Here is a 25,559-nt window from a genome sequence, read left to right on the forward strand (position 1 = left end):
GTTGCAAGCCCAAGTACAACAGCATGAATTACTATAATTATATGTGTCCTGAGAAAATTATGTTATTACCTCCAGGACTCTGTCTCTGTACCGCAATAATTCTAACAAAACTGACACATGACTGTCATTTTGGGATTAGTGACTGTGCTGAGTCGAGCTGCTAGGACTTCACAGCCTAGTCAAAGAAAGCTGTGGGTGGCTGAGCAAAGAATGAAGCACATTATATGAAAGATATCAACATTATTTATTTTAAAAGACCACCAGTTATCTGACTTCTTGACCTATATACCTCCATCAAAGCAGTGTGTGCAAAGTTACACTGAGAGAGATGGATCAAAATGGAAGAAAATGAGCAAAACTGCTGCTTTCTCTTTGTTGGGTTTTGATGATAATTTCATGGAGAAGTAGCAAGTCACTACTTAAAATGCACTTTTTATTTGTTTTTTATGAGCCAAAGTTACACATAATGACAAATGAGCCAGCCCGCTCAGGTTTAGCTCACTCCAAACTCTCAGTTTCTAACATTTTTTTCTACTCTGGGGTCTTGTTGATGTCACTGAGAGGTGATTTCCTTACAGAGTCACAGGAAGATCCGTTCTCCAAGCACAGCATCAGTTATGAGGAAAGTTAAACTTGTTTGGCTTTCTAGAGAGAAAAGTTTGTTTCACGTCAGTACAGAGCACTCTTTCATCAACAGAGTCCATTATGTACCTGGATTTCCAGCTATGCTAACACCAATTATAAAAGGTATGTACTATAGAGGGAATGATGAGGAGTTACTGAAATATTTATATGCTAAAAATGATAGATCTCTCCTATTTTCCATACAATGTGGCATTGTGACAAGGCTTCAAAAAATGTGTTTGTATTGGTTCATACAAAGTTACATTTTTGTAGAAGCTTTAACAGTACAGTGACACTGGTAACAGATGTGAGTTTATTTAGGACCTTCTGTTGCTGATCCTTTTCGTCTCTCTGGAATCGGCATGATATCCATTTCTGCAGTCTGTAAAAAGGAAAATCCTTTTTACAGACGGTTTGTCTTTTAAATCGAAGAAGACAGCGTGAAACTGCCATTTATCAGTAAAATAGACAGCAATATGTTTCTGTTCACACAGATAAGAATAGCCAGTGGTTGTTCAGTAGTTACTGCTGCACCACATGGGAAATGTACAACCGGGGGTGCATTTGATCAAAAAACAACTGCCATACAAATGTGTGTGCAAATGTTAGGCTGCTGGTTGTTTTTGGCATTGAGCGCACACTGTGATTACTATCACACTGTGTCTGCAATGAGTCCCACTACAGACAAGCCCACATGCTGAACGCTGGCCTGTTCACTCCCCCTGGAGGCTGCAAAAGCAGACTTAAGTCAAGACTGACTTTCAATGACCTCTTTATCTTTTTTTGTCGGGATCCGATTGCCACTACCAGTCCCCCTCGCCTCAAACCACCCCTCCACGGCCAGGGAGTGAAAATGCAGTTCACACACGAGAGGAAAAATATGGGCCGCTATCACGCACTGCAGCTACTTGGAAAAATCCCAGAAAGCCTCCCTCCTGCTTGTGGTTTCTTTTCTCACTTGCTGCCCCACCCCTCCCCCCAACTCCATGTCTCTCTTCTCCTCTCAGGGGCAGGAGACATTTATGCAAGGGAGAATTATTATTTTTCCATCTCAAGGTCTTCACAAAACATAGGCCTGCCCCACCTGCCCGTCCTACTCATCCATTCTCGACTCTGTCCCTTTCTACCCACTCTCTCTGTTTGTCATTTACTCCCCTCCACCTCTACAATCTCCCATTAACTGCCCTCCCCGCTTTCTCTGCTTCTCTTTTCTTCCTCGTTCCCTCTCCTGTTTGTCTGTCTGTCTTCCTCTGGCAGGACTGCTGGCAGCACAGAATTAGTAGGTGAAATGGATTAAGGAGCCAGAATCCAGGGACTTCACTAATGGGAGGTCTGCCTCGGTTGTCTGCTGCTGCTGCTGCTGCTGCTGCTTCTGGCCATCAGCTGAGGTCAATTATCTGAAGGAGCCAGATCTGGCCTGGCCTGGTCCAGCTTGGCCTTGTAGCAAGGTCCGTCTGGTCACTTAGAAAGTGGCCCTCCTCCTTCTCCTCAGACAAAATAGAGTGTTGAAGTGATAAAATATACTGATTAATCCAAAGGGGGATAAAGAGAAATGAATGAATGAGTGGATTTTTAACCAGTTAAGAGATTTATCATGGAAAAGCAAGAAGCATTTGCTAGATCAAGTTCTGAGACACGAGGCTCCAAGACATGGTCCATAAAGGGTTATTAAGTTTTTAATTAACTGTTTTTGTGATTGGGTTACAGTTGGAAACTCTTAATTAAACCACAGTTACTGATTTCACAGTATGTGGTCAGCTTGTTTGCTGTCTTCTCAGCACTTTTCTGGAGTATTGATTGCAGGTTGGTCTCTGCAGTCAGTGCAGAAAGAGCCAGCGAGTTAGTGGAGCAGAGGCAGGAGTTGCAAGGAGGCATAAATCCAACAGGGGAGGAAGATCCCTCCTCTGTTGGGTTATTTAAAAATAGAAAAATATAATTCTGAGGGAGAAAAAGAGCTTTGCTTTTTAATCCTCTGTCTTCTATTATTGTTTTCAACCTCAGTTTTCTAACCACAGAACAATGCACACCTCCACAGAAATTTGTTAAAAAGGAGCTAGTGCATTCACCTTGAGACAATACAGATGACACACACGTTAGAGTGCAAACAGAGGCAATGTGGTCTCTATTAGCAACACTGAAAACACTTGAATTCACTGCTATTGTTTCCAGCCTCAAAGTTGTCCTCCTGCACAAAAAGCAGTTTGAAGGGTGGCTGCCTGGGTCAGTGTTGTACAATGTAACACACAACAGATGCAACCGTCGTCTTATTTTGGTGAGAACTTCCCCGTTCAGATGAATAAACTGGGGCTACTTTAGTGCTCACAAATCATCTTTGTAATATGATATATATATATATATCTGACTTTCAGCATGTGCTTTAACCTCACCAGCGTGTGTGGGCTTAGATGGCCTTGGCAATACAATGTGAAAATTTGACAAATTATACAATATGTATATTCAAGTTACCCTGTAAGTGGAGGCCTAGCAGCAATGAGAAAACTGAATTTAGCAGCAGCATCCCGCGATCCAGCAATGCCATCTGAAAAAAGCATTACACAGTACAGAGCTATGTTATATGTTATGGGGGTCATTTTGCTGGCGGGGTTTAGGGGGTGAATTTTCTGATCCTGATGGGAATGGACTCTTCCAACATGAGAAGGTTCCATTCAAACAGGACAAAGGGATTATGGATAGCTTGATGAGTATTAAAATTATATGAATTATATGGTATGGGCTTCCCAGTCACTAAATTCCAATCCAATTGACTTCTGGGAGATTTCAGGCTGACAAGTTAGCGCTCTCCTCCGTCATTTAAATACCAAATGAAAGAATAACATAGGAGAGTCCCTCCAGCTTAGGTTTCGAGACATGTAGAGTCAGTGTCAAAGTACACTGAAGCTGTTCTGACAGACAATTCATATTTTGCTTTGGGTTTTTTTATGTCACTCGTTTGTGACCAGAAAAACCTCATCAAAGTCATTACCTGATGCTTTGCGCTAAAAGCCTTTCTAATGGCTAATATAGTCACCCAGGCTTGTCAGCATGTAATTAATTACCACTAATTGTGAGAAGAAGCACACCCAGTCCATCACCCCACATTTTAACCTTACTCTTTAACTAGAACAATTACTGATAGTTACTTAAAATCCAGTCCAAGCATCAGTACAACTGCAATTAGCTTCTGTTTGGCTTATTACAATCACATACCACATGGTCAGCGATGATTGAAAATCCAGCTGCATTCAAGTTGATGCAATAAATAAACTATTTGACATTTAGAAATACGATTAAATGAGAAAATTGATATTACAGAACCTGCCCTGTCTCTGATTATTCCATTCATTCAGTGTTTCCTTTGTTTCCCATAGCATGAATCCCTCAATCCAGAACTGTGATCAAGATTTAGTTTTTTTAGGTATTGCACATATGACTGATTGTGATCAGATTTAAGTAATAGAAAATGAAAATGTGAGCAGGGCAGGAGACCTCCAATGTTTTCACTGTCCTGAGGATGTGTCAAACTCCAACATCTCACCCATTTTGTAGAAATTAAAGAAATGGGATGGAACATGTTAAACGAGTCACTGTTGGATGAATTTTGTAACATTCAGACAGTTCATGCTGCCCAATTTTACTTTCTATGCTTAACTAGCAGACACTGACTTGTACTTGAAGTGTTGTCAGGTTCCTCATTTAAAAAGGTAGCAAATCTGTTTGAGCCGACTCTGAATTTAGTTTGGCGATAAAATGAGAATTTACAGCATTTTTTAAACTCACTATGATCAGGAAAGACCAAGGAAGCATATTTATGCTTTATTTATGCATATTTATGTTTATAAACTTGGATTTTCCCCAAAAAACTACAACCAAACACATGAGAGGTAGAAGGCACTGAATTTAGTTCAGCCTTTACAAAATCGCAAATCAAATTAATTCCCTTCCTACTGACTTTGACCCCTTCCACGATCAAGTGACAAAAGGAGAGCATGTGATCTGATGGACTCACATGTAAAAGCTCACTGGTGAGAACTTGACAGAGTACTGCTGACCAATCACGATCCATTTTAATTCCATATGAGAAAATCACTCAGTGATACCTTTCCAGTCTCTGACTTTTGGGGAAATCTAAACCAAAGAGCTTTCATACAGTGTTAATTCAAGATACACTGCATCATTTTAAAACAATTAGAGATGAAACAAGAACATTTGTAAACAGTGTAAAATGTTTATTTTATTTTTGACAGATTTTATTTGGGACAAAAATCAGAAGCAGGATATGCACATGTGAAAGACTAAATACATTTAACTCTGTAGTGCAGTCGTCTTTTTAAAGAGTTGAAACTAAAATCAGTGTATCTACAAAGGCTGTGACAGATTGCAGACTAAAGACAAAAAAAAAAAAAAAAAAACTACATGGAAAGTGAAATTTTGTCAATAAATTTGGCCATTTTGATGTCCCGTTTTGACAGCCCTCCACAATCATGTGTAGACAGTGTAATTTGGACCTGTGAAGACATATACATGTTAGTGTCAATCACAAGGCAATGACAACATGATCAAAATATTTTCCTAAAAACAACTTTTAAGAGTTTAATAGTTGCAAAAAAAAAAAAATCCAATAAAATTACATTCTTTGTCATTTCAGAAAACCTTCCATTCTTTTAAATTGTGGTATAGCTCAAGGTTTTGCGTTATTAGGACTGTGGTCACTTTGACAGGTAGGTGCCGGCACCTATCTGCATCACCAGGCTTTGCCTTTATTCATTTGAGTGACTAAACAGGAGCTCTCGCAACTGTTTGTTTTGGTGGCGCCTTTTGGAGTCATCAGTTATGGGACAAATAATATGGCTTGCTCTGTGGTTAACTGAACCAATATACAGTTTTGTCAAATTAAATACCATGGTTTTACCTGTAAAAATATACTAATCTAATTAGAATCACCCCGTTTTCCAAATATGGGCGCGTCTGGCTCCAGTTGTATAAGCTATTAGGCTCAAGTCAAAATGCTGGTCACAGTCTAAAGGGGGGAATGTTAGAGTAATTATGTCCACCTTTGATTTCCAGTCTGTATTCAAGAGTACAAGGTACAAATCAGATAGCATATGTGTGGCCATCTAGACACAGCTTTCAGTGCATTATGTGTCGCATCCAGTGTTGTGCAACCTTGGAAAAAAATATTAAAACTATCACCTAGTTCTGTGACAGCTCTTGCACATTCTGGTGGAAATATAATGTGACCTTCCTGTGTATTGGTAGGTGTAACTACAGCGTGCAGTGCTCCCAGCTGTGCTGTGGTTTGCCACTTGCAGCCAGTGAATACAGGTTTTGGTTTTTGGTCTCTGTGTGACATTTCTGTGATGACAAACTCAAGCAAACTGCCCACAGGTGCTGAGACTTCCTGCTGCTGTCAAACAATACTCTCCTAAAAACCACTCTCTAATCATACTTTACAAAATGTGAAACTTTGTACATATTGTGATACACATTATAGTTTTATTTGACATAAACTGTGATAACTACTCCTTTCCTGCAGCAGTTTGACCCCCCCAGCTTCCAAAAACATTTTTTGTAAATACCCTTAAAACTGACAACCACCAAAACAGAACAGAAGGTTTAGAGTGAATTTTAGAGAATATTAGCAGCAGCTCAGCATACAGCTTCTGTTTTGTCGAGGCTGTACCTCAGTCGGTGTGGGATTTATGTGTAAGTGTCTGGTGGAAAGTGCTGTGGGGGCCCAGAGACCTGTTGCACCATTGTACAGAGACTTTAATAAAGAGTGGATTAGGAGCAGCATTCCTCCCAGAGCGGCCCGGTCCGCCACACAGTAACTCAGTGGCTACAGCCTAATGCTGAGAGATTTTCAGGGACTGGGTTTGTCATATCAACCACTACTTTATTTGTGAGGCAGGGAAAGTGAGAGAGCCTGTGTTAGTGCTGGGGCTGTGAAGGAAGGCAGACATATTTGCAGAGCTTTTCACAAAAAAAAAAAACAAAAAAAACTATGGGAGTAAAGTGTGAACCTGATTTTCTCTTCCTTTTTCTTTTTGCATAAGGAGTGTGTGAAAGCCTGGCTATGGGCCAGTGATAACCGTTTGACATAAATAAATAAATAAATAAGTAAATCAGGCTTTATACAAGATCAGTTGCAGTGTGTCTAATTTGTTATTAACAAACCACAAAACTGTAAATATGGCAACAAATCAAACAAACCACTATTGATTTTGCAAGATGCACTTACTCTAACTGACAGTAAATAAACACAGCACTGTAAATGAATCTCCAGTCCCTGTTACCTTATTATAAACATTGAACCATTCTGGGTGATGGTTCATCTTCTCTGCCTGCAGAGCCACCCGTGACATGAAGCCAAACGCCTGTTAGGGGGAAAATAAAATGATGGCTGAATTTATTGCGAGCATGCTTCAAAATGCATGTTTTTAAGCACAAAGTGATTAATACACTGCATTAAATTTGATCCACTTTTTTATAAATAAATAAATGGAAAAAATACAAAAAGATGATCAAATGTTCAGATGTACAAATTCTGCTAAAAGCAAAGTCATCAGAATAACAAACAGAAAAGGACTCCTGCATTTTTAATGGTCAAAATCTAAATTAAAATAAATAAATGTTAACAGTATACACATAATTAGTGAAAACAAATCATTCTGTAAGTAATCTTGCAAAATTGTAACACTTCAACGGAACTATTGATTAGAAAATATAGCGGGCCTGTTTAAAGGGCTCTGTCATCAAATTTGAAATAAGTTAAATGTGAAGTTTCATAAATAATAAATAAAGTAAGTAACGTTTATTTATATAGCACATTCACTGACATAAAGGTCACAAAATGTGGTACAACAATTAAAACACAATGTTAATAGAGAACCATGTTAGGACAGAATAAAAAAGTTTAATACTATATAAATAAAATAATGTCAATCCAAAGCTTAATAAAGTGCAATACTGCCATCTGAGGCGGGGAGAAGTACAAGACGGATTTCTGAATATAGAAGGTCCTCTTGGATGCATGTGTTCAATTTCCACAACCACAAAAGGACTTTAGAGCATGCATGCACACACCGAGAAACATACACACTCTTCATAAGTTTGGCATGTGACTCGCTCCAATCACAGGCCATCCAGGGAGTGATTACGGTTATTCTAATTATCTACAAAGAGGAGAGTGAAATCCCTCGTCATGCTCTCTGTGAGGAGAGGGGAAAAAAAGAAGAAAAAAAGAATCAGGTAGACCTATTTCAGAGCAATTTCCCACTGCAATCTCAATTAAGCCCCTAAATGCTTCCTCTCTGCCTAATTAAATCAACTGAAATGCCATTGTTTACATGCTATGGCTGTGGCCCCATCCACCACCTGACATGACGAAACAGAATTAGCCTCAAAGAGGAAATTGCGTTTAGCCTTTTTAGTGTGTTGTAACCAATTTCTGAGACAGCCTGCTCAATTCACGTGTAGTGCTATGCATGTAACACGATCAGGAGCTTGATCAAATTGGTTATCAAGGAAACCGTCTCCCGATCAATTTAAGTAATTGACATATTCCTGCAACTTGACCTCACTGGCACCAATTTAGAGAGCCGGGCGGTCTGCTTTTTCTCAGTTTTCATTGGCTTTAATGGAGATTGCTAAGCAGCCTGTCATGTCAGGTGTTGTCCAAACATGTCTTCTCCCTCTAAGGGCTGACTTCAGGTTAATATACCACTGAGGAACATTAAGTGACAGGTAAAAGGATTCTGTGTTAACACTTTTGGTTCCTGCACAATGTCCCAGTTCAAAACACTGTGCTTTTTCAGAAACTCCCTTCCTAATCTGTCCCTTGTTATAGAACAAAAAAGTCATCTCGTGGTATTTTAAGATACTTCCGACTGATTAAACATGGTCTATGAATGTTTATAACTCATTCTTCAGGCTAACATTTTTTTCCTTCTTTTTTGACACCATCATTGGTATTAGGGTTTCCACTACACAAGATGTTGGCTGAGACCATGCAAAGTGCCAAATTCCTCTGGTGTCCACTAGAGGCTTGCTCCAAAAGTGAATTGATCCCCATACAATCCAATGTTAAAGTGCCCAATTTTACAGCAGAATTTAAGAGTAGACATTCACAGCCTAGTATAGAAAGTGTTTAGGGCTCTATAGACAGTTTCTCTAACTCATCTATCTGGAAACTAGATTTGGGGGTGTGGCCACTTTAACACAGACAACTGCTGTCACACCTCACCTTTGGTCTGCTCCACTGCATTTGTGTTGTAGGGACCTCATAAAGCAGTTTTAATGCATTTATTTGACAAAAAATGGTTTCTACTTGAGTTTTGCTAAATGAAGTTCTGGTATTTTGCTATTTAGCTACTTCACAATAACTGGCAGATTTCAATTTGTTACTTACAAAAATACAACTTAAGAATGGTAACCAAATTTGCTAGTGTTAGCTGACACTCTCATTCAAGAGTGGAAATGTGTGGCATTAGAAAACTGATGGAAACACAGTGTATAGTAACAATATGTACATTACAGTGGCTACGTAAATCCTTTATGGTAGGAACTAGCTTATACTGTACACAAGTGGGTTTTTCAGCTTGAGTACCTTTTTGTTTCAAAGAGAGAAAGATGACAGAAATTCAGTCTACACAGCTTTTAAAACTGTGCTCATGAATGTTTGTGTCCATTAGCATAGCACTTTGCTATGCATACATTCAATAGCAAGGCTGAAAGAACACACTGATGTACACTCTAAAAACTCAACAATGCTGTCTTAGTTGGCGAAAAAGCTAGCTTCAACAGAAACACCAAAATAATTCAACACACACACACACACACACACACACACACACACACACACACACACACACACACACACACACACACACCTGAGAAGCAGAATCAATGACTGGCATGGGCAATGAACTTTTTTAACACTCAATTTCACTCCAATAAAAAGAAGTTTTGTTGTCTAAAATGACTTCTGTCTTCTCTGCAGTAGGTGCTAAGCTAAAAGCCCAACAACAGCACAAACATGAACAACAACAGGCCAAATGACAGTACACAGCTACAAACATATACACATGGATCTGTAAAGCTTTTTGGAGCACCTATAGGCTACCAGCCCAGTACCATGCTGGTACCGTAAAGAGACAAGCATGCATATATAGCATCCTACGCTTTTAAATAAAAGCAAAAAAATACAAGCTGGAGAAGCTTCAGCTCATCTTTCTTCCTCTTCTCCCTGTGCACTGCCACAACTTGTACATAAAACTACAATGTCCTCTAGTGCCTTCAGGCAGCTTTTCACTAAAACTACACAACACCGCAGTGTCCAACAGGACACTACTCAGAACAGAGTTCACCGAGAAGAGAAAAAATAAAACAACGAGTTCTTTGTGTGACTTCCGTCTTCTCTATAGCAGGGGCTAAGCTAAAGGATCAACAGCAGGACAAACACAAACACGAGTAGCTTACATTTCCAGCTGTTCCACATATCTTTGACACCGTCCCCATTTGGCGGCAGACAGCTACGACATGTAGGTGTGCGTTTACTGATCATGCTCGCCGCCTGCGCTTCATCAATCCTATGCTAAAGTTATTGCTAACCACAAATATTAGCAGTCTTATTTTCACTGAAGACTTACATAAAATACATAGAAACGATCAATTTATTTGCAAATGTGTAAAAATGTGACAAGCTAACAAAAATTAAAAGCATGACAAATGGTTTCACTGGTGAACATGCAATTAAGCAACTTCTTAAAAAGAAAGGTTTGTCATGTTAGCATTATTTCCAACAGCCTAAAATGATTATAAACAATAGGAATGAATCCCTCTGCAAGTATTTATTTTTTCTTGTTTAGTAAATTCAAGGATTTTAATCATCAAATGTAAATGCAGATTTCATAACTTTAATCCTGCAACAGCTAAACAGTATCATGACGTTTGCCAATGATCAAGAACAATGTATTTTGAATTATCTAACCATCCATCCATTTTGTTTACCCCTAATTCATTCAACTGAAACTGCACTAAACCGGACTAGTTTATATTGATAACCCAAGCTTGAAAAGTGCTGTATAACATGGAAGCTGCACTGCTTTTATCATAAGTATTGTCACACTTTCCAAGACATTTCCTGTCCCCATTCAGCTGTCAGTGATGTGCAAATGAACCAAAGAGCATTTGGAGGGAATGGGAAACATAAGATGACTGTTAAGTATCATGAAGCCTGATAAAAGAAACAAAAATGGAGAGAAACAAGAAAAAAAAATTAAATAAAAGCAGTAATCTCTCGCTACAAATGAATTGGAGTTGAATGTCAAAATAACCTGAAATAGTGAATCCAGAAAATAAATCCTGCCCTACATCAGCCTTTTCTCAACAGACAGTGCTCCCTTGGGGGCAGTAAACAGAGCATGAGGAAACAATACAGGCAAAGTGACAGTGCTGTGCCTGTCCGTCATCTGTAGGTCATCTCAACACCCTCCACTTGGGCCAAACAGAAATTAAAACCAATCCTCAACTCCCAGATGAGGTCTCGTTTCAGCAGAGGTCAAGGGCTTGGCCTCTCAAAGTGCTTTGTTTATCCCATTTGTATTGTACGGGCCACACTTCTCGAGCCAACAGGTCAGCCAGCTAGTCGGCTATCCATCCTCTCAGCCAGCCAGCCAGCAGTTCTCTCCAACTGGCCCAACAAGCTGTAGCTGTCAGAGTCACATAATTTGACGTGACATTATGCAGGCCCCCATCTCAAATAATCAGAAACACCCGACAGCAGACCGCCACTATGCCACTCTCCCCTCCACACACACACACACACACACTCTTTTGAGGAGCCATTTTGGTGCTATTACAGCATGATTGTCATACAACACTGGATGAGACAATTTGACGTCGGAGCGGAGTGGTGTTCTCCCTCTCATTGCGGCTCTGGGCTGGAATACAGGACTCAGTTTCAAACACATGTGTCTGTTATTTACAGATCGGCTTTCCACCACCCCGCGGTCCAAGGGCTTAGAAACGCCTGCACTGCTTTGCCAGGACTAAGTGCATGCAGATTGTGCCCACCCTTACTAGCCTCTGACAGACACACACTTTCACACTGGTGCATGCACAAATGTACACACACAAGCCTCCTCGGCATATGCGCGAGTATTCGCCGACACGCACGCACAGGAAGACGAGCCGCTCTCCTCCATTACACACCGCCGTGACTACCCGATGATTACTTCGCTAGCCCCATCATCACCCGCGTCAGCGTTAGCCCCCTGGAAAACCTTCGCTCCTCTGCAAGCGAAGAAAGCTGTGATTTCGATGGCGGTGGTTGTGGTGGTGATGATAATGATGATGACCACACCTCATTTCTCTTCTTTCCCCAAACAGCTCTTCACGAGCTTCCAGCTGGCCAGACGTGGGCTGCCCGCTGAGTTGACATGTAACTTAAAGCAAAATATCAAGTAATTATGAAGCAAAGCTGCCAGCTGTGAAGTTCTTTCATGTAGTCAGAGAGAGAGAGAGAGAGAGCTCTGCTGGGCAAGTGTAACATCAGCGGTATTAATCTTCTCAAATTAAGATTCTTAAAGTTGAGAAAAGCAGAGCAGGGTTTCAGTTTGACTCTCTGCCAGTGTTGACGCTCATTTAGTGACTAATATCATGTGTTACAACTCTTCACACACAACTCAGCTCCTTTTTGTAACGAGTGTCACGTAACGCTCAGGTATGGTGTTAAGGCCAACTTATGCAAACCCCTCATTAACTGCGGGGGTTAGTAGCGAGGGCTCAAAAAGGCATTGGGCTTGTCAACAGACGGCAGACGTCAGGGCCATCTTACTTTACCCAAGGTCTGATAGCCAGATTATCTAACCACCTCCGCTTGGGTGCCACACCTTGTGGCTTCCCTCCAGCTATTCTCACAGGATGGGATGAACGCAGGATGCCTCTGGTTCCCAGGGAAAGTTTCACTTTGGAGATTGAAGGTGGGAACTGAACACCGCTGAGCCGATTAATTGGCTTCTTGCTCGTCTGAGGACAAGTGTAGGAGTTGTATATGCAAATCTGTGTGCATACCTCTAAACATTTGAACAAATTATAACATTTTCTTGTTAGCTTTCCTTTTTTCTCCCCATCCGGTGGAATGTAAAACACTGCCTAAACTCTTTGAAGGGTGGCAAATCCCTGAATCATCGCGTCCAAACAATAGTCAAGAAATGTGGGATACTCCCGAGTCCACTTAAAGGTGGCTGAAATAATAGATCACCAAAGTCATGTATCAAGGAAACCAACCATTCACTAGTTCCAGCTTCTTGGATGTAACGACTGAAGTGGAAACTGATTATCTTTTGGTATCTGGAAGGTCTAGAAGGTCGACTGGCAGGTCAGTGATTTGATTCGCTGTCCAACCGATCCGCCAGTTTAAATGTCCTTGGGCAAGACACCAAAGCGTCATAACTGCCCACAATATATTATCTGTAACAGGAAGACGCTGAGGTTATAAAAACATTAAGGGCTGTATGAATGGGTGTGGCTTGCAGTGTAAAGTGGTCAGTAAGACTCAAAGTGCTACATAAATACAGCACACATGACGAAAGGAATTAACGTTCATTTCAAAAAGAAATAAATTCACTGATTGATATTGACTGACTGGGAAATTGACAAATCAACCCAACAGACTGTCCAATCTGATTGCTCAACTATTTGCCTGGGAGAAGAGGCCCTGCTTGTTTGGTATGGAGCATGAGCAAATGAATTCATCAGTCTAACCTGTATGCGAAAACATGTGCGTGTGTGTGTGAAGCTGGAGGAGGATGGCTTTGGGAGTTTGGTTTACCCAGGGGCTCAGTTTTAGTTGTAGGACAACTTATTCAACACAAGTAGACCAAGTCCCATAACGAGAGGCAGAGGCTTGAAGGAGATTTGGAGGAGAGGGAGCCTCTGACTGAATATAAAAAAGGGATGGGGGAGGGGGGGATCAGCCTCCAAGAGCAGAGCAGGAGCAGAGGCAGCTGTCTGAACACAGCATTGCACTCTTCAGTAAAAATCAGAGTCGCTACCTCAGACTCGAAATTGGAAGTTAAGTCCAGAAGTTTTTTCCCAGAGCTTGTGATGTAGTTATTGTTTGCGGCAACCTTGGGAGGTTGTTTGTGTATGGCAGACACTTAAAAAAAATTTCACACAAATAAAACTAAAATGTTCGGAATTTATTTTATTTATTTTTTTATTTGAAGTGACTATTTTTCAAAATAACAATAAAATGGTAAAATGGTAAATGGCCTGTATTTATATAGCGCTTTTCTAGTCCCTAAGGACCCCAAAGCGCTTTACATATCCAGTCATCCACCCATTCACGCACACATTCACACACTGGTGATGGCAAGCTACAATAAATTAATTTTAAAATATTTTCCACAGCAGCTTGAAGTCGTTTCCGAGGAAAAGAGTTACAAGAGTAGGAGGGGAGTCTTTTCAGCCTTTCAAAATTATTTTAAAAATAATGTATGGGATGAAATCCAGGTAATTACTGATGCATTTGAGTAAAATTATACTTTTACATTTACAGTTCCACTAATGTTATGTGTTCAAGATACGATTACTTTTTCATTTCTAGGCTGAAGTGAAATGTGAAAAAATAAGCGTACTCTCAGCAACCGATGGACGCAGGAGTGGATGCAGTGTTTATACTTTAAGCTAGCCAGTGAAATATGTTTGTATTATATCCCAATATGGGGGGGAGGGGGGGGGGGTCTATAAGAACAAGATAGCAGTGAGTGAATAATGTAAATATGTAATCCCTTTAAAATAGTTAAACATACAGCAATTAAATAAATTTTACTACTAACTTTTACTATTAACTAAAACTGTCAGAATCCATATATATTTTAATACAGCACATGATAGGAAATACTTTTAAATGCTTTATCTTAATGTGTATATTTGCTATATGTTTTCGTTTCATCTAATAATATCATCGTAGGTCTTTGAATTGAAATGTTTTAATAATACTATTGTTGTGACTTAATTATTTATTCAATTACAAGAAAAACTAATTAATGGTTTTACTTTTTCTTTCATTTGGTTTTTATTTTTTTATTTATTATGTATTTTTATTATTTAGTTCAAATGTACAGCACTTTGTGTCGGCTGTGGTTGTTTTAAAGTGCTTTATAAATAAAGATGATGATGATGATGATTTGGAGCCATATAAATAAAATAAATTGACCCGAATCATCAATGATTGCACAATTACAAACAAACATGTTGCACAATTAAAATGAACATTCAAGGCAATGTTTTGTGTGGAAAACAGAAATGAACCAGATGCGTAAACATTGAGCAATATTTTACTATTTTACTGTTTCTATTTAACTGTTGTAATTTTATTATGCTCGTCTGAAACAGGTCTCGCTTGTAAATGAGACATTCAATCTCTGATGGGATTACCTGTTTAAATAAATGAAAAATAAATACTTTTATTTTTAAAATAATTTATGAATGAAAACTTCAAAACAATTGAAAATTGTCCAAAAATAACATTAATTGCCAACAATACTATCACTGATAAATTTAATAACCTCTTCACTGGTGCTCATACCCATTTGCTTTTTAATCCCTCTAATAAAAACAGTGGAGCATGCTATGGATGCAGATATTTAACCATTAAAAATTTCCCTCCTTAGGTTAAGACTGCCCTTGTTTACTTTACAAGAAAGACTGAAGATAATAACCGGCCATTTTTCCCCTCTATCCTAAATGTAGCTTTTGAGTGATTTTTTTTTCCCAGGGCTGCTTGACTGAATATTTGTGGGAGAAGGAGGAATGCCATCGATGTCAACCTCAGCTAACACAACACAACAGTTGAGCATGCACAGCTCACCCTCTCTTATACAAGCTGCACCCGAAAGCTACCCGTTTCACTTGTGTCGCATGAAAGTTTCCACTTCATCCACCGAAATGTATAGCAGATGGTAATCTGTAAACATACATAACATAAAGCTTAATGTGTAAACAATATCAGCGACCACAACTTAGAACATGTTCAATTCCAGCCCAGATTTACAGTATTAAACACACACACACACACACACACACACACACACACACACACACACGTACGTCTATATGTGATTGCAATAACTCCCACTGACCAAAGCGACTCCAGAAAGAGGATTTCACCTCTCAAAGCACATTAAACAGACTGGACTTGACAGGAAAAATAACTCACAGTTACTCCTCCGACTAATGCCACAAACATCACACTGTATACCCACACGCCGCAGCTAAACTCCTGAGCCATTTATAAAGGCATCATAACACTTTCCACTTGCTGTAATCAAAGAAAAATAAACTCAAAGAAGCAATCCCAGCTGCCATGTTTCCTTTAAATTCATTTCTAGCTCTTGAGCATCTCATGAATTCGCTCAACTTGCTGTACTCACTTCAATGCATGAGTATGGCTCTACCGCCCCCTAGAGATCAGGAGAGGAAGTGTTTTGATACACAGGAAGGGGATTTGTTATTCTCATTATAAACTCTTGGGGATCTGATTTCCTCAAGCCCATCACTTGGAGATAAGTGGCGAATGGAAATCAGCCAGCATGTCGCTCCTCATCTCCATTCCCCTTCGGTAAAAGCCCTTTAAGAGCAGCCATGAAAAACGAGCTGGAGAGTTTGTGAAAATGCATCAGAGAGTTTGAGTGGTGTCTGGAGAGAATAAAAGAGGGTGAAAAAGAAGGATAGAGAGACAGACAGACAGAGCGAGCTGCCAGCATGTAAAATTGGAACAACATGAGCTCATTCCCCCAATAACATGGGGCACAGAATGGGAATGAGAGACAGACAAAGACTGAAAGGCAGAGACAGGGGAAAGGAGGGTGGCAACAAGTAAGAATTTAAAAAAAAAAAAAGAAGAGAAAAAGAAGAAGAGAAAAAGAAGAGAGAAAGCGATGCACAGCAGAAGGAATGATGGGGTTGTTAGTGGTTTGTGAACCAGATGAAACATTTTAACCAATTTGATTGTTTGTGAAAGAAATCATTCTGATCAAAACCCTAATTGCTGCCAACTGGCCTCCTGGCGAGTCTCAGAGTAATGCAGCCTGACGTGTCGGGGTAAGAGGAGAGGCTTTAGAGCCAGGAGGAGTAGATGGGGGAGGTCAGCGCTCACCCTCCGACTTCAAACATGGGGAAGTGTAAAAACAGACTATTTTAGGGACTAAAACAACTAACGATGGGATTAGAGGAAGTCCGCTAAGTGGCCTTGAGATGCTGCAGTTTACTTCGCCCCGCACAGAGTGAGCGAACGGAGCAGCTGCTTACAAGACGTGCCAAAAAACTTTTGAAAAGAATATTTAATGTTTGTTTTACCCCAGGAAGCAAGAGAACTAGTTTCAGCTGCCAGGCAGCTCTCAGGAACTGTGTTACAGTAGACACAGTCACCAATATTATAAATAACTATATAAATATTATAAATAACCTTCTGATAAATTGCCATAATTCATTTTAAATGAAACACTTACTTTCAGTGCAATCCTGAAAATTCAGAGCTAAACTGTACCACCAATGTGCACCTGTCCATTTCATCTAAGTACCTCATACAGTACCTGCATATTTTTCCATCCATCCATTTTCTTCCACTTATCCAATTCAGCGTCTCAGGCTGTCATGCCCACTTATACACCTAGAGTCATTTTAGTTAGAAACACCAGTTGACCTAACCCCATGCATGTCTTTGGACTGTGGGAGGAAGCAGGAATTTCCCAGAGACAACCCATGCAGACAGGCATGAGGAGAGAATGCGAAATGCAAACAGTAAGAGACCAAGCTGGATTTGAACCCAGACCTTCTTACTGTGAGGCAACAGTGCTAACCGCCATCCTGTTATTGCACATGGTTCACATGATCAGGTTCACTTGTCTGTATGGAATACTAGGTGTATTTGTTTCTTTATGCATTATATTGTTATGCATTGTATTTGGTGTAACTTCAGATGCCCTCATGGTTGGGTATCTTAATGATACTTTTATCTGGATAAATAAAGGATTACACCGCCGCCCGGCATATTCGCCCTACTCAAATATTACCATACTTTACTGTTGACTCTGATTAGCATCCCAAAGTATCCTTGCACTGTGTCCTTGTTTGTCTTTAGAAGCACTTAAAATTTAAACACTTCGTGATAAATATTCAAAGGATGGATGCTGGTTTTTATGGATAGTGGCACAAATTATATAAAGAACAGACCTCTGCAACATGTGCAATTAAACTATCCTGGTGTCACTGAACGTCCTGAGCACTGCCTCAAAGTGTCTCTAGACTAAAGTAACAATCTGGCATTCAGGGCTTGTTTGGATTCATGGTCTGTTTTAGTTATTCTTTGAATAATATTCCCCAATGGGAATCATAACAGTTTTTAAGGCAAGGTTTTCTTCAGCTTCCCTTTTTCAGTAAATATTAAGCACAGATGGACTGAGAAGTTTGGCAAGTTTGGTGGAATTATAAGAACACGGGCACTGCTTCTATTTAAAATTGTAGTTTTTGTTGAGAAAACGAAAAAGCAGAGTATAAGGCGCGAAACCACAATATAATTGCAGGGAAAAGTGTTTTAATTTAAATACATTTTTTTTTTAAATATACTTGCTAAGTATGAGGAATCTGATCTCAATGTCTGTTAGTGAGTAGACTGGACTGAGCAGTGTGCTTTGTATTATTGCAGCTACAAACCAGTTTGTTCATAAATAGATTTGTAAATAGATAATTTTGACTATTACACTGTATATATATTGAGCACTGCAGCAGTAGCAGGAGTAAGAAAACTTTTTTGTTGAACCATTTTTGTCTTGTTTATTGGTTATGAGTTTAAGTTGGAGATTTGTCTTTTGTTTGTTTCTGGCCTTTTCTTCGGTGTGGTTGGTGTGGGTAGCTGCACCTCATGTTACATCCAGGTTACCCCAGGCCGGGGACGTAATATTATTTAAATCACTAACTTTTTCCTGCAACTTCATGTCTTTTCTTGAACCACAAAATTTCTATAATTCAGTCTCACGTAAACCAAGTCAGAGATATTGCATAACAACCAAACAATAGTTCATTGATGACACTGACACGAAGAACGCTAATCACAGTATTGTTTTTAAACAATACCAAGCCCTAGATGTTATTATCCTGCACATTTGGTGTCTTAGGTCATTCATAAGTACTTCAGAAAAAATGCTGAAACTTGACACAGTTATAACCTGTGGAGACATGTCTGACTACTGATTTCAATATCACAATTTTATGCTCAGTATGCTACCAGAATCACAGCTGAAATTATGAGTTTCCGATCAACACTTTGGGCATGCATCTGGCAGCGTGCAACAACCCTCCTATAGGTGAACAGATTTTCAAGGCTACAGAAACTGGAAAAATGACTGCTTCATCCCAGACTCTACTGGCCACCTGGAATAAAAAAAGACCACTAAGACAGAAATAGATGTGCATGTTTCTTTTTTCCCCCCCTTTATGTCAAATTCAAAGAAACACCATTTACACACCATCCAGCTGTGCAGGCATGGCTGTTGTGGTCTGATATTGTGATCCCAGCACTTATATAAAACTGTTATTTTGAGGCACTTTTCTTTTATTACACCTTTAGCATCTTACATCCTGCGCTTGATTTAATGACAACAGACACTTCAGTTTCAATCACCATATGCAATGGTGCCTAGATGTAGAATTAGCTGCTGATTTTTGCCTGTCGTTCAATCTTTTGCACGCATAACTGCATACTAATCGTGGCAGAGAGAGGCGCCTGCCTGTCCTTTGGAAGCAATTACAGTTTCAGGGTTTTGCTCAAGGGAATGTGGACAGAAGAAGACAGTGATAGAATCGCCATCCCTGCAATTTGTGGACTAGTCCGCCACAACTCAACTATACGTGGTAAATCAAGAATAGGACCTATGCATATTTTGAAAAAAGTGCACACATGCATGACAGGGAAAGGGGAGAAGACGTTAGATACACCTAACTGCACCTGATCATGAATGGCTAGCCTTACATAAACATAATCTAAATTAGGTCTAAACTCAAATCAAAGGAAGTGATGAAAAAATAACAGCAATATAAAAAAAATAAAATTCTAAGTCATAGATCCCTAATTAGATCTAAGACTTCAACAAAGCTAATTACTATATTAACATAAATACACACACCTGATTAAAGGTTTTAAAGTGAAGCTCTTTGAAGATGGCATCACGGTCCTCCACCTCCATCCAGCCTGTGGCCCTGAGCTCGACCAATAGCTGCTCCCGGTCTTCAGGGGAGAGCCAGTGTGAGTCTGATGACTGGACAAAATCATATTACGGTTAAACTCTTTAGCCCTGGAATTATAAAGGACAAATCACGTTTTTTGTAAAAAAAATTTCTTGCACTATAATGAAAAGTGCTGATTCAACCTTTACACACATGCTTAGTCTAGTATTAGGAGTTCTCTGACTGCTATTCACGCTGCGTCCAAAAGGTGGCGGTCTAGACCCAAAAATGAACGTTAACGCCGTCCTTTCCAGGACAACAGGTCAGGCTTACCTGGGTGTAACCTGCATAAGGGACCTAACTTGATTGGTTTAAATAACGGATTTGGACGGGACTCCACTCAAGCCCCGCCCTACTCTAAAAGTCTCAACCAAGCCCTAACAAAGCGTACAAAATGCAGGCATTTCACAGGCTAAAATAATAAATAAATGTGATGGTTAACTTTTAATATACAGTTAATCTCAACTTCGCAATAATATGAATACCAACCTCGCCCCGCTCACATTTCTATTGCACATGAGCCAAATGCCAACGTAAAAAGCAAAGGGATCAAATTAACTGAGAAATCTAAAAAACTACTAACGCCGAATTAAAGAACAGCATAAGAGCAATTCATAAAACTGTTACACACTTTAATCGTTTGCGCCTTAACGTAAATGGACGCCTTAAAGTTTGTATTTACATTTTTCCTGGTAGAGTTCAGCGTACGGTTTCTCACGTGATAGAACGACGCGAGCTGGATACTTTGGAGGCTACACGTCGGAACGGTGCTTGGCTTGTCACGTGGGAGTGCACCCACACACTTAGCTGTGTTCAAAAACAGACTTTCCTCACGTGGAGTTTGTTTCTTCTGTTATTTAATGCTAATGCTAAAGCCTGTCACTACATTACTCACCATTTTAGATGAGTTGTTGCTGCAGAACGGAGGCGCCCTCAAGCTGCTCGGCAGGTGTAGAAGGCTGCCTGTCCTCAGGCTAAACATTAACCTAAACATTATCAGTAAACTGTCAGCTGTCCTCTCTCCCTACCAATGCCCCCTCTGCTCTTCCTCTACTGCCCTCTCATACTTTGCCATAGCTGTTTAACGTAGTGCCTGATTAAAATCACGCATTTTTCCAATGGAGTCTGGTTTTCTATTGAGAAGCAGTGGTATGATACTGCAAATATAGCCGAGAGCCATGGATTTGTGAATGCTTTTTAAGGACAAGTAAATGATGTGATTTTTTGCTTTCCACTGCTAATTATCTAACATGACAAAAGTCACTTTTCGCTCGTCTTCATGTGTTTTTCAAACTGGATTTGGATGCAATTTCTGTTGTGTGCTTATATAAATAAAAATAACCCAAAAGAGTTGCTATAGCCAGATATTTTATGTTTGAGGTGTTTTTTCACTTAAATAAAATTACTTACTGAACACGTTTCACTAGGTTAAATATATAAATATAGAATGTCTTAATACGCCCTAGGTATCAGTCTGCTAAAGTAACAACTATGATGACGAATTTCTCTTCAATTAATTAACACTACTACTGAACATCTGACATATGCCATGATTGAAACGTCATTTTCACCACTGTATAAACTAACGGAATATTCTTTGATCCTTTGGAAGGACTCTGCCAGTGACCTCTGACCTGTGCCAGAGGGTCTGCACCTCTGTCCTCTTTTTTTTTTTTTTTCTTTTGCTGCCACAACAGAGAATTTCCTTCCTACACACATCACTGTTTGCAATGTTTTCATTTACAGCTGTAAAATATCTCCACAGGATGTTCCTCTCTTTCACTCACTGCAGCCTACATGTTTGTTCAGTGCAGCTGAATCAGGGGACTGCAAGACAACAAAACACAGTAGAGCCAGGAGGAGGAAGAGGAGCAAAGTGTGCCTGCATGAGAGGAGCAGTGTTTGTACAGACATGTCAACTATTTTGTTTTTTTGTACTTTGGACTTACTTGGGTTCAGCTGAACATCAACTAAAAGGCACAAAAAAAAATGACAGCACAGTTTGTCTTCTCGCACACAGCCTCAAATTGTTACTTTTAATCCAAATCTTTATTCTAAACCGCAAGAGCTCAAATGTTTTTATTTCACTCAAACACTTAAAACATGAGCACATTAGCCATTTTAATAAACTAAACTGTTTAGCGAACAATTCTTTACATCATTCTTGATGAACAGTCTGTGAGGTTTCAGTCTTGATGCTCGTGCTCTTGTCCGGGTATGAGCCAGCGTATGCTGTCGGTCCGCAGGATGGCGTACAGAGTGAAGCTTGTGATGAAGAGGATGGAGAAGACCAGCAGCCAGTCGATGCTCCTCACGGGAACGCTAGGGAGGGGACCGAGGCGGTCTACGTCTGTCACATTTCTATCAGGGCCGGCTTCAAAACCTGGAACACACAGAGTTGGATCACACATGGGTGCAAGTTTCATTTGAGTGGTCGTTCAGATTCATTTTACATGACTCAAAATGTTCTTCCAACCACCCAATTCTGACCCTTTTTAGCCCAAACCAGTAAGCTCTATATAATGTAACACATAACCTGCATTTGTACCTGTCTGGTTAACAAGAAAAGATGTGAGCGTATCCAGCGTTCTGTCAGTGTGGTTGAAACGAGCCATCGGTTTTGCCCCTTGGAACAGCAGGATGTTGGGCACTGCCACAGTCCCAAACCTCGTGGAGAGGCTGGTGGAAGATGGAGACATGCATTACAAGAAAATAACACGCAATAGATTTAAATATTCACTGGTCAACAAAATAACCTACAGAAAAATCTTTTGAATATACATGATAGATGCATTCAAAACAATTTTTGAGTCTGCAGTTAGTCGATTTTTCTTATTTCAGCTGTTTCCTTTAAAGGTAACAACAGTGGATCATCTGCCTCCATCTAATCCTGTACCAAGTATTCTCCTCTGTCACACCAACCCTCTGTGTACATTATACTTACACAATGTCATGTATAATGTACAGGGATACAGATTATTATAAGCACCCTTTATGAGAACATAATCAATCAATTCTTGGATGTTTACACAAAATAGAGTCCAAACATTTGTTGCAACAAAATGATTTTCAGCTTTTCAAAATTCTGGTCTTTAATTTACTTACTTTGCCTCAAATGTGATTATAAAACCAAAGTCACAAAAAAGACTTTATTCTACATTTGTATTTTTATCATTTTCAACACAAAAGAACTTTTATCAACTACTCTAATTATGCAATTAACTGTTTGCTAATAAACATGAGCTATATTCTGCTTCTATATAGATGCTAAGGGGTGGTGAGCCACAGACGACAACAGCTTTAAAAAGTATTCTAAGAGGGGTTTTCACAGTGAGATTACACAGTTAAAACCAGAACAAAGGTGATCATTTACCTGCTGTGCTGTGAGGCATCCAGTGCCAAGAAATGCATGCTGGGAAAAACCCGGGGAAGGGCGTTGAAGTGAGGTGCCAGGTTGGCTGAGAACTGGCACCAGGCGGTGAAGAACAGCACCACAGAGCACTCTGTGCTGTTAGCATTGAGGAACTCCATTAGATCCTGAAAGAAAAGAAGGGATGGGTTTAGTGTTTTTTATCCAGGAGAGAAACAGGAAATTCTCCTGCATGGAATTTTATAAGAGGGATACAAACAGAACCTGAATTCTGGTAAATTCACTCAAAAATGAAAGGTGTAAAGGCAACAAACAACAATGCTCACGATACAAACAGTGAGTCATGCTATGATGAAATAAAACAAAACTGATTTACAAAAAGGTTTATACACACAAAAAATATACAAATAGATGCATTAGAAAAGTTGATAAATGAATCTTGTATATGGTAACTGGTGTAAATGTTTGGGAAATTGGTGGCACACTTTTTACACACTTTACACAGCGTGTAAACATGTGCCTCAGAGGATGGAGTGAGTACCTGTGAGGCATTGAGGACCTGCACAGTGAAGTTCTCCATTCCTGTGATGTTCCGTCTATCACAGTTGACTTTGTACGTCTTGGCGGTCTCCGTGGTGTTGTGCTCCTCAACCGTTATGACCTCCGCACGCACAATGTCAAGCGTGAGCTGCAGGGAAACATTCAAGGAAAAGTTAGTTTCAGCAAAACTGCATTTATAACTATGCATATTTGGGCTAATCTTCAGTGAGACATTATCAAGCACACGTCAAAACATAAAAGCTAAGCTGAGGCTGAAATTAAATTAACCTTGTTATTGATTTTTTTATCAATTCATTTTTAAGATAGGAGAAGACTTTATTGATCCAACAGCGGTTTAAGTCAGTTGGTTTATAACAACCAGTGTTAATATCTTAAAGTAAATTTGTCCAGGAAGACATTTGAGAATCAAAGGATCTCATTGTCTCACTTAATCATCTTAGAAGACAAATCTGCAAATCTTCACAAGTGCAAATTTTACCTTAATAATAAATCATTTACTAATTTGTGATTATCTTTATATTTTGGGTTTCTTTTGGAATTTATACATCAATTTAGATGTCAGTCACTGTGGTAACTGAGGTGGTAACCCTTTAAGGCTGCAGTCTAACAGCAGTCCCTTTTTATGTCTCACAGTTTCATCTTACTAACCTGCTGTGATGATTCAGCATCTTCCTCCTGTGATCCACCATTCTCAGCTGGAGCCGGTGAACTACACTGGGCACTGCTGTCATCACAGGGCGGGGAGAAGCCTGACTGAAAGTCTTTCACATTTTTGGGGAAGAGAGACTCGATGTCAGATGGATCGATGGGAGTTTCAGTGCCCATCACAGCATCTGCGATCTCAGCCGTCTTGAACTGCCTCTTCGGCAGAGAGTCCAGGTCTCCGGACTCTACAAACTTGGGGCTGTTCTCCAAATCGGACAAAGTGTCCTCTGACAAAATGAGCTCCAGTGAGTCGTCATACTCTAAGGGACAAAAAAATAATTAAACTCAGTACATATAACATATTTGTAATTGTTTTCCATTCCATCTGACTTTTAATAGTGAATCACTGCAGAAGTTTATCTGAGGACAATCAGATTTCTTGCCATAAGCTGACAGTTACACTCCTGTGAAAAGCATTTGTTCATTTCCCGATTTCATAGTTTTTTGCACATTTATGACACGTAATTGTTTCGGATTCATAGGCATCTGATTAGAATAAACAGCGTCTCTCACATTATTTCAGTCATCTAAATCCCTTTGAAGAACTAGCTAACTAATAGAATATTACACAGAGAGAATATCCTGTGTTACTGTTAATGATCAACCTAAATACAAACATTATATTAGATAAAGGTTTGTACTGTTAGCATTGAGGCTAGCTGCAGCTATCAGTCTCTTACCTTGACCAGACGAAAACTTGAAAACATCCTCATGATGCAGCAAAAACAATAAGACAAACCGTAATTGAAGCTTATTTAAAATCCCCCTCATGTTTTTGAAATGTAACGAGCCAAACACGATTATGAAACGCTGTCACGACATTTTGAGCCGTGAAGAGATGCTGGTGGACTCATAGGAACGAGTGGTCGGATCTGTGGCGGAAGAAAATAGACGATGCACATGAAAAGGTGGCTTCCGGGATGCTTTTTTTTAACCCATACATTTATTTTTCTCTAGGAAATCCATCCCATATATTTCTAGACCATTCCTTGGCCGTTTTTGTGCTGTTATT

At 39.7% G+C, this 25,559-nt stretch overlaps 2 protein-coding genes across 2 annotated transcripts; both read right to left on the reverse strand.

Annotated features, from left to right (window-relative positions):
• Positions 1-4,835: 4,835 nt before the first annotated feature.
• On the reverse strand, positions 4,836-21,085 carry LOC309715143 (pterin-4-alpha-carbinolamine dehydratase 2). The gene is made up of 4 exons (XM_082547993.1): positions 20,807-21,085; positions 19,812-19,943; positions 6,918-6,998; positions 4,836-5,129 (listed from the first exon to the last, which is right to left on the reverse strand). Exons 1-4 carry the CDS (start codon positions 20,903-20,905, stop codon positions 5,034-5,036), a joined length of 408 nt encoding a protein of 135 aa, XP_082404119.1. The 5' UTR covers positions 20,906-21,085; the 3' UTR covers positions 4,836-5,033.
• An 827-nt stretch (positions 21,086-21,912) lies between these two features.
• On the reverse strand, positions 21,913-25,435 carry txndc15 (thioredoxin domain containing 15). The gene is made up of 6 exons (XM_082548465.1): positions 25,228-25,435; positions 24,491-24,807; positions 23,823-23,969; positions 23,285-23,448; positions 22,460-22,590; positions 21,913-22,294 (listed from the first exon to the last, which is right to left on the reverse strand). The coding sequence occupies exons 1-6, from the start codon at positions 25,316-25,318 to the stop codon at positions 22,098-22,100; spliced, it is 1,047 nt and encodes a 348-aa protein (XP_082404591.1). The 5' UTR covers positions 25,319-25,435; the 3' UTR covers positions 21,913-22,097.
• Between the last annotated feature and the right edge of the window lie 124 nt (positions 25,436-25,559).

Source organism: Aulonocara stuartgranti (genome assembly GCF_965226115.1).
Source record: "Aulonocara stuartgranti genome assembly, chromosome: 10".
NCBI classification, from domain to species: Eukaryota; Metazoa; Chordata; class Actinopteri; order Cichliformes; family Cichlidae; genus Aulonocara; species Aulonocara stuartgranti.

Bases quoted from the DNA above. Each gene is read 5' to 3' on its own strand.
- txndc15 (XM_082548465.1), bottom strand. From the start codon at position 25,318: ATGAGGGGGATTTTAAATAAGCTTCAATTACGGTTTGTCTTATTGTTT. The intron at 22,591-23,284 runs GTAAATGATCAC...ATCTTCCACCAG, and splicing joins GATGCCTCACAGCACAGCAG to CCTCTCCACGAGGTTTGGGA. The intron at 22,295-22,459 runs GTACAAATGCAG...TGTGTGTTCCAG, and splicing joins TTTTCTTGTTAACCAGACAG to GTTTTGAAGCCGGCCCTGAT.
- LOC309715143 (XM_082547993.1), bottom strand. From the start codon at position 20,905: ATGTTTAGGTTAATGTTTAGCCTGAGGACAGGCAGCCTTCTACACCTG. The intron at 19,944-20,806 runs GTGAGTAATGTA...GATTTTGTCCAG, and splicing joins GCAACAACTCATCTAAAATG to TCATCAGACTCACACTGGCT. The intron at 6,999-19,811 runs GTGTGTGTATTT...TCCCCCTAACAG, and splicing joins ACTTTAAAACCTTTAATCAG to GCGTTTGGCTTCATGTCACG.